General features: G+C 45.6%; 1 protein-coding gene across 1 annotated transcript; it reads left to right on the forward strand.

The window, feature by feature from the left end:
* Nucleotides 1–259: 259 nt before the first annotated feature.
* On the forward strand, nucleotides 260–4,642 carry LOC115078254 (olfactory receptor 5B21-like). Its single transcript, XM_029581053.1, has 2 exons — nucleotides 260–267; nucleotides 3,706–4,642. The coding sequence occupies exons 1-2, from the start codon at nucleotides 260–262 to the stop codon at nucleotides 4,640–4,642; spliced, it is 945 nt and encodes a 314-aa protein (XP_029436913.1).
* The last annotated feature ends 4,529 nt before the right edge of the window (nucleotides 4,643–9,171 follow it).

Raw genomic sequence — 9,171 nt, forward strand, 5'->3', positions numbered from 1 at the left:
CACTGATTTAATAGATCTGCGGCACAATTTGCCTCCCTGCTGCATTGCACACTTCTGGCACAGCAGTGACGGCTCCACAAAGCATTCACTGTAAAATATTCCATTTGTGATTGAAATGAGGACACAAGGATTCAGGAGAGGGAAGGACAGAGACAGGGGGAGGGGATGGAGGAAGAGGACCAGAAGCAGTCCTGAAGGTGGTAAGAGAAGCTGCAGAGGGAAAGATGGGAGGGAAGCAGGAGAGAGTGAGGATTGTTTTATGTTGTAGTTGTGCACTACTCAGAGCTGCTAAAGATGGGGAACCAGGAAGAAGAATCTATTGGAGAGTGGAAGAGGGTTAGTTGGATTTTCTGGTGAACATCATAGTGCAGAAATCACAGTTTGGGCGTCGTTGCACTTCTTCTCTTGGTAGATGCATAGGTCAGTGACCCTTAGTACAATTTAGAGATTTATTCAGAAGCCCCCACTGGTATCAGACCCTCTTAGCAAAGAACAAGGAAGACAAGAACATGGTGGGCTGAGCAATGGTCCGAGAGCCCAGAATCCTGTCGATGACAGTGGCCAGTCTGGATCAGCTGCAAGTGTCCCTCAGATCCTGCTCTTTTTCCTTTAAATATTTTTTTTTCCACGGAGAGTTTATTATGACTGATTCTCCTACCTGCAACCAAGATGAGCCACAGGGATCTGATGTATCAGAGGGTAGGGCGGAGACTGTCTGAAAGGACATTGATAAAAGGGATTAAGCTGAAAGTAAGAAGCAGAATATCTCAATATAATACATTATACATGTTCCACACAGAAATCTGAGATCGGCTAATAAGGCACTACTGACTAGTCCATCTGTTAAGTCAGCACGACTCACACAAGTAAGGGAGCGAGCTCTATCTCTGGCAGGACCCACGTTATGGAATTCAATGCCTTGGAGATAAGACTGCAGAGAAACGTCAAACCTTTCAAAGGAAGTCTAAAAACGTGGCTTTTTATAAAGAGAATGAAGAAAGCAAATAAGACCGTAACTCAGCACCGAGTATATCGGGTTTTTTTTAGTTTTCTTTTTCTTTCCCACCATTAAATACACCTTAGATTGTTAACGTTATATATGAACAGCAAAAGAAACTTTTCAACCTAATGAAAACAAAACTCAACAAATAGTTTTATATTAAAAGAACCCTGTTACCACTCATTGTTGGCATGTCTATAATGTGTTATCTATTTTAAACAATTTCTGTTAATTTATGTGCCTTTTTGTAAACCGTTGTGATGGTAAATTAACTGAACGACGGTATAGAAAAGATTTTAAATCAATCAATCAATCAATCAATCAATAAATAAATCTAATTTAAAGAGAGCTCTTTTGTAAGAGCTGGGAACTAGGAACCAAAAGAAATTCTGAGCTGTAATTCCCAGCTCTGCCTTGGGTTGTTTGATGTTGGGGGAGGCACTTCTCCATCTGCTTGAGTTCATTTTTTAAAAGTTTTTATTGTCAATCAGAATACTTTCAGTTGTAAAGATAACAGTTAGGGGCGGATTTTAAGAGCCCTGCTCGCGTAAATCTGCCCGGATTTTTCCCGGGGTTTTTCGAGGGGGGCGTGTCGGGGGCGTGTCGGATCGGCGCGGCGTTTTGGGGGCGGGACGCGGCGTTTCGGGGGCGGGCCCAGGGGCGTGGTTTCAGCCCGGGCGGTCCGGGGGTGTGGCCGTGCCCTCCCGAACCGCCCCCAGGTCCCGTCTCGACACGCTAGAGGCCCGCTGGCGCGCGGGGATTTACTTCTCCCTCCGGGAGGCGTAAATCCCCCGACAAAGGTGGGGGGGGGTTCTATATAGGGCCGGGGGGGTGGGTTAGATAGAGGAAGGGAGGGGAAGGTGAGGGGAGGGCGAAATCAGAGCGGCCTTGGAGGGAACGGCGGCAGGCTGTGCGGCTCGGCGCGCGCCGGCTACACAAAATCGGCAGCTTTGCGCGCGCCGATCCAGGACTTTAGCGGATACGCGCGGCTACGCGCGTATCTACTAAAATCCAGCGTACTTTTGTTTGTGCCTGATGCGCCAACAAAAGTACGCGAAGGCGCGCTTTTTGAAAATCTACCCCTTAATATTTACAGCTATGAGCAGCCACTTAACTCTGAAGTCAAATTCACATATTTAAAAAAATTGATTATCTGTTGCCTTAATTTGCAAAAATGTTATCACCCTACCATTCATTCTTTTCTGCCTACCAGTTCTAATCACTGGCTCTATCAGGACTCTGTGAGACCTTGGGTGTTGTGGTTCCCGGTCGCGGCAGGCCACGGCTGGTTCCCCCTACCTCTTCTAATGTGGCGTGGTTGCTCCTCCCATGCAGCTCTGAACACTGCTGTTCTCCTCCCAGCGGGGCTCCCCCTAAGCGTGCACGGGTGGAAGATCCCACCTCTTAAAAAGGCCGGAGTGGGAAATTTCGACCCAGCCCCGGTGGATGACGTCAGGACTGAGGGAGTGTTTAAACCCAGCCTCAGTCCCCAGTCCTCAGAGTGCTAGTTGCTGATCCTGATGTCTTCAGGCTCCTGTCCTCTGATCCTGCTCCTGGTCCTCTTCTTGTTCCTGTTCCTATCCGTGGTTCCTGAGTCCTTTTCTGGTGTTTCCTGTTCCCTGCATTCCAGCCTGTACCATGTTCCCGACTCCGTTCCTCTCCTCATTCTCCAGTTCCTGTGCTTCCCTCCTCGGCTTGATCTCCTGGTTCTGACTTCTGCTTGTCTCCTCATCTTTGCTCGTCTGCTGCCTGTCTTGACACTTGGCTTGGTTCCTGGTCTTGCCCGAATGCCGCCTGCCCCAGATTTTTGGATTGGACTCTCATTCTGCACCTCTGCTGCCAGCCATGACCTGGACTCCTGACTTTGTCTTTGCCTGCCGCCGCTCCAGTCCTCGTTGAGGAGACCCGCACCTAAGACCTGCTGGCCCCAGCACCCAAGGGCTCAACCTGAAGTGGACGAGGGCTGGTATAGGTGAAGCTCCAGCTGGTGACGATAACCATTAGGGGGCCTTCCCTCAGTGGAACTACCAGCCCTCGTCCCGATCCAAGGATCCACAATCTCAACATTGGGAAAATAATTTTATCACTCTTTGCCTCAGCTCTAATCCCTGACTTGTCACTGACTTGTAGACCTAATTTTAAAACTTCTTTTCTTTCAGACACAGAATAGGATGAGATCGTTTGCTAACAGAAAACCCTTGGCTGTAAATCTCCTTCAGTGCAATGAACGTCCACCACATTGCCCATGAGTTGTAAGTGACACCTGATGAGGTGCAGATCAGCGACTTCCACTGCTGGCCACATTGCAGCATCTGTAAAACTCAATGACATCTGCAGTTAATATATTTGTCATTTACAATTTCTTATTGCAGCTCCAGAACTGTTTTTAGTGGCAGGATCGATTCTGTAGAACCCTCTTTTGCTAGATTAGTGATAGGAAGGGGATTACCTTGCCTTCAAGAAAAGTGTTAAAATGTCTTTATTTCAACAGACATTTGGGTAGAGTGTTTTTGATGACTGTTAACTTGTTATAATAGGTTTTATATTTTGGTTTTATTATAAGTGATCTTGTTTATTTTGTATGCTTATTGTATGTCCATGTTTTATGTTTATTGTGTGAGTTATGGTCTTCACTGCTTGAAGCCAGCTTATCATACCAACAGGGACAGAAATGTTCAGAAGTTCATAAATAAAATAAATAACAGTGTGATTGTCCCAATGGATCTAGAAAATATAACGATGGTGACAGAATTTATTATTCTGGGGCTTTCTGATAATCCCCAGCTGCAGGTTCCCCTCTTCCTGGTCTTCCTGCTCATCTACCTGATCACCCTGCTGGGGAACCTTGTGATTATCACAGTGACCTGTGCTGACCCCCGCCTGCACACCCCCATGTACTTCTTCCTCAGTAACCTCTCTCTCACGGACATCTGCTGCACATGCACCATCACCCCAAAACTGCTGATGATCTTCCTCTCAGGGGATAAGACCATTTCCTATGCTGGGTGCATGGTGCAGCTCTATTTCTTCATAGGCTTTGCTGGCACTGAAGATCTCCTCCTTGCTGCCATGGCTTATGACCGCTATGCTGCAGTCTGTGACCCCTTGCACTATTCCCTCATTATGAATCAGAGAGTCTGTATCCTGCTGGCTGCTGCTTCCTGGATCATCGGCTTTCTACCACCTGATACAATCACAGTTTCTGTCACCCGCCTTTCATTCTGTGCCTCTAATGTGGTTGATCATTTCTTCTGTGACCTCATGCCCCTGCTAAAGCTTTCCTGTACTGACACGGCCACTACACAAAGCTTAGTGTTTGTTGCAACTGCATTGATGGCAGTACCTGCCTTCCTTGTGATTCTTACATCTTATACCTACATCATCTCAGCCATTCTGAGGATCCGCTCTGCAGAGGGGAAGCATAAAGCCTTCTCCACCTGCTCCTCTCACCTCACTGTGGTCTCCATTTATTATTTTTCTCTGTTCTTTATGTACATGAGACCCACTTCAACTTACTCCCAGGAGCAGGGTAAAATCTTGTCTATGCTCTACACAGCTGTCACCCCCATGCTGAATCCCATCATTTACAGTCTGAGGAACCAGGAGGTAAAAAACGCAGTGAGGAAAGTCTTGGGGAAATAGCTTCTGGAGAGAAGAAGGTTATCATATGTAGCATATTTATGTTTCTAGTAGGGTTCAAGATGATTCACCCTTTAAAACACAAAAGTAAATTATCTGGTTTGATCTTTGGGATGGGCTTTTTATTTCCCAGCTCAGTCGGGGTTGTAGATGTGGCAGAAGAATCATGCACAGCCTCCTGGGGGGAGAGAGTTGTGATCATCATCATTTGAGGGTGACACCCAGTGGCTGGATCTGCCACTCATGATTGCAGGGTTCTGGAAGAGCCTCAGTACATGGTCGTAGGTCCAGGACTGTCACCTCAATGACCTGACTAAGCTCAGGGGAGGAAGGGAGATCTTATTACAAAGGGAAAAATATTCCTTGCATAGTTGGGAATGAAGACTCAATCCTAGTCCTGACTGAGCTGAAAGTGCAAAGGAGCCAGAGAAAAACAGCAAAAAACCAGAGTCCTCCAGTGTTGACTCTGCAAAACTCTCAGAGAGCTGACCCGGAAGAGATTCACAGATTTACAAACTCTTCCAGTCCGAGATAGATCTTTCCTTCATGATCCATTAATCTTGATAAGAACCCTGCTGAGGGTTGAATCTCATTCTCTGGGATCAGTACAATCCCTCCCATTAGAATTCTCAGTCCTCTACTCAATCCATTATAGCATCAATACTGCCAGTCTTTCAGCACTGTGACATCACCACAGTGTATATAGCCCGATGTGATATCAACGCTGTAAGATATAGCCTCATGTGACATCTCAGCTATGACATACTGTCCAACATGACATCAATCCCGTGACATACAGCCTAACATGACTTCACTATGGTGAGCTACTGCCCCATGTGACATCACACTATGAGATTCATCCCAGCATATCAGCAGTATAAAATACAGCTCAACATGACTTCAGTGCTGTGAGAAACAGCCCAGCATGACATTACTATTATGAGATCCAGCCTCATGGGACATCACTTCTATGCATGTATGGAGACCATTAACACCTTTCTTCCCATTAGGTGTGCCTCAGCCCTTCTGTGCTTTGTACTGCACTGGGTCAAAACTCCTGAGATTATGGAGCCTTGTATGATTTAAAACACAGAACAGCTGGAGCACACCTGGTTGGAAGGAATGTTTCATTGTTTTCTTATGCATCTAATAGAAGACATTGTTAGAACACAACTTTATCTCTGTCTTGTGAGTACAGCCTCATATGTGATCACACTTGTAAGATAGTCTATGTGACATCAGTCCTGTTAGGTACCACCCACTGTGATCTTACTCATGTGAATGACACTATTTCTGACTTCAGTCCTGTGACTCAATGCTTTTGTCGCATTTTTAAGAGTAATTAACCATACAGGAACTATGAGATCCAAAACCTACGTTGGTATCTGTTTGGAGCTGAGGCATCAGACTTTAGGAGAGCTGGCGTCTTATAATATGCTCCTTTTTATGCTCCTTCTAGTCAAGGTTAATGTTATAATACCTTTGTTCCCTGTAAACCGATATGATATGATCTGTATCATGAATGTCGGTATATAAAAGTGTTAAAAAAATAAATTAAATAAATAATATCTCAGGCTTGCATGTCTTAAAAAATGATTCAGTGAGTTGAGAAGGTTCTCTTCAAATTAATATGAATCAACTAGGAATGAGCTTTAGGAGGAAGATGACACTGGTGGGACTGGTGAGGTACCTAGACTCTGGGGAAGGGCTGATCCTGGGATTTCAGCTGATCACTGTATTTCAGGTAAAACAGGAATATTTTCTCACTGTGGACACTGCCCCTTCCCCTGCATTATTACATCAAGAACTGCAGTTTGGTAACTTGAAGAAGGTCAGACTTGATGGTCTTTCGATTTATCTGGCTTTCTATTATTTTCTGCTTTTAATAAATTCCCTTATATATGAACTTGCTATTCACTTACTGCATATATCACTGGCACATTTTTTACTAAACATCTTTCCACTGATGATCTCTTACTGCCTGCCAAGAAATGTTGGTGGGACATACAATAGTCCTGGACACTACTAAGCACAGACATGGAGTCAGAAGTTAAAAGTAACTCTAAATGTCCAAGTGCCATGCTATCAACTTTATTTCTTGGGTCTTCTACAACTAATTCTGTCCTCTCCCACACTGCAGGGGAACTTTGAGTCCTGCTTTATTCTTTACAATTTATAAAGAGTCGTCAGTGTGCAGACCAGAGAAGAGAGCAAGTAAAATGTATAACATATAGAAATAATAAATAGGTCATAATCACAGACAAGATTCATGAGGGACATGGTACAGAGCAGGGAAGAGACTGTGAGGGCTGCAGCAGCTGGAGGGAAAGGAGGGTGTTATGCGTGCAGTCCGCGGCAGACACATGGCATGGCCCCCTCATCTCTCTGCAGTAACTACAGCTCCTGGTTCCTTGCCTCTGGCAGCGGTGGGCCACCAGCTTCATCCTCGGTCCTCCTCTGGTGCTTCTGGCTCAGCTGCAGTCCTGGGCATTCCCAGTCCAGCCACAATGTCCATTGTTTCATGTCTGGCATGTGTGCACGCATCACCAATGCTTAAGTAGGGACCAACGGCGGGAACCAAGCCGCAGCCCCAGATGATGATGTCAGCAGAGCTTCAGTATTTAAGCGCAGGCTCCGCTCCCTAGCTTTGCCTTTGCAACAGGTCTCCTCGCTGGTCGAGTACTCATTGCACTGGAGAAAGTATTGAGAGGGCAACCAAAATGATAAAGGGCATGGAATTGCTTCCCTATGAGGAAAGGCGAAAGAGGTTAGGGCTGTACATCTTGTAAAAGAGATGGCTGAGGTGGGATAAGATAGAGGTCTACAAAATCATGAAAGGACTTCAATTGGTAAATGTAAGTCAGTTATTTAGTCTTTCAGATGATACAAGGAATAGAAGACACTGCATGAAGTTAGCAATTATCATATTTAAAACAAACTGAAGATTAAATATGCTAATCCCCTCATAGAAACCATTGCTAAACTCATCAACACAGATTCACCAGCTATGATACTGGGGTACTTCAATCTGCATGTTGACGCCTCTCCGCTCTCTCCCAACTGTGAAACATTCCTCTCCACACTCCTGGCAAAGTGCTTTGAACAAATTATCAATAAACCCACCCATAAATCAGGACACACGCTCGACCTCATCTTCCTAAACTCATACCTATCATACAAAAATGTTCCAGACTGCACCCCTGTCCCCTGGTCCGACCATTCCCTAATATCAGCAACCCTCACGACGCAAGGAAACCCTGTTCAGCCTCAACCTCATTCCACCATCCACTTCAGGAAACCATGTGCCTCTGACACCCTCAGTGAATATCTTTCCAAGGAACTCCCTAACCTGGATATCTCCAACCCCAACTCAGCCCTTCTATCCTGGCACAATATCACGGAGTCAATAGCCAATAAACTTTGCCCCAAAGCGATGAAAATCATCAATTGGACACAAAAAAGGAAACAACCCTGGTTTTCACCAGATCTTAAATGGATGAAGCAAGACCTCAGACACAAGGAAGGCACTTGGCGGAAGACCCCCAACACCACAACACTATCTGATTATAAACGCACCATGCATATTTATAAGATCTCTGTCTTACAGGCAAAAAAAGCCTATTATGCCAGCAGAATTCATGATATTCAATATGATGCCAGGGCCCTGTTTTCCTATGTATCCCAACTCACTAAACCCTCTCCCCCCACCATCCCAGATGACCAGGCTCAATCCAAAGCAAACGAGCTAGCACTCTTCTTTCAGGATAAAATTGCTAACACACTTGCGCTTCTCCCTACCAACTCAATCCCCCCAGCCCTAAACTCCAACTCTACTTTTTATCCTGCAGCCACTCTTGACTCCTTCAAGCCCACTACCCCTCTGGAGATTGAATCCACCCTCAAGAAGTTGAAACCATCCAGCCATCCGACTGACCGCATCCCAACTAAACTTCTGCTTCTCATTCCGGGCGCTATCGCCAGATCTTTGGCTGACATCATAAACTGCTCCCTAGCCCAAGGAATCTACCCGGATGAGTTAAAAATGGCATCCCTTAAACCCCTCTTGAAGAAACCCAACCAGGACACAAAAGAACCCTTCAACTTTGAACCCATATCCCTCCTCCCTTTTCTAGCAAAACTCACAGAGAAAGTGGAGAACACACAGTTCTCAGACTACCTGGAGGAACACAAAATCCTATACCCTTCCCAGTACGGTTTCCGTAAATCATCCAGTACAGAAACCCTCCTCATCTCCCTATCAGACCACATCCTCTTGGGCCTAGACAAAGGGCTCTCATTCTTGCTTGTCCTCCTAGACATCTCTGCGGCGTTCGACACCGTGAACCACACCATCCTTCTAAATCGCCTCTCAGACATCGGATTAACTGGATACGCTCTCAGATGGTTCAACTCCTTCCTCAATAACAGAAGCTTTAAGGTTAGAATCAATAACAAAGAATCCCCTAATTTCAAATCTACACTAGGCGTCCCCCAAGGCTCCTCTTTATCCCCTACCCTCTTCAATATCTACT

This window comes from Rhinatrema bivittatum, chromosome 16, assembly GCF_901001135.1.
Source record: "Rhinatrema bivittatum chromosome 16, aRhiBiv1.1, whole genome shotgun sequence".
NCBI classification, from domain to species: domain Eukaryota; kingdom Metazoa; phylum Chordata; class Amphibia; order Gymnophiona; family Rhinatrematidae; genus Rhinatrema; species Rhinatrema bivittatum.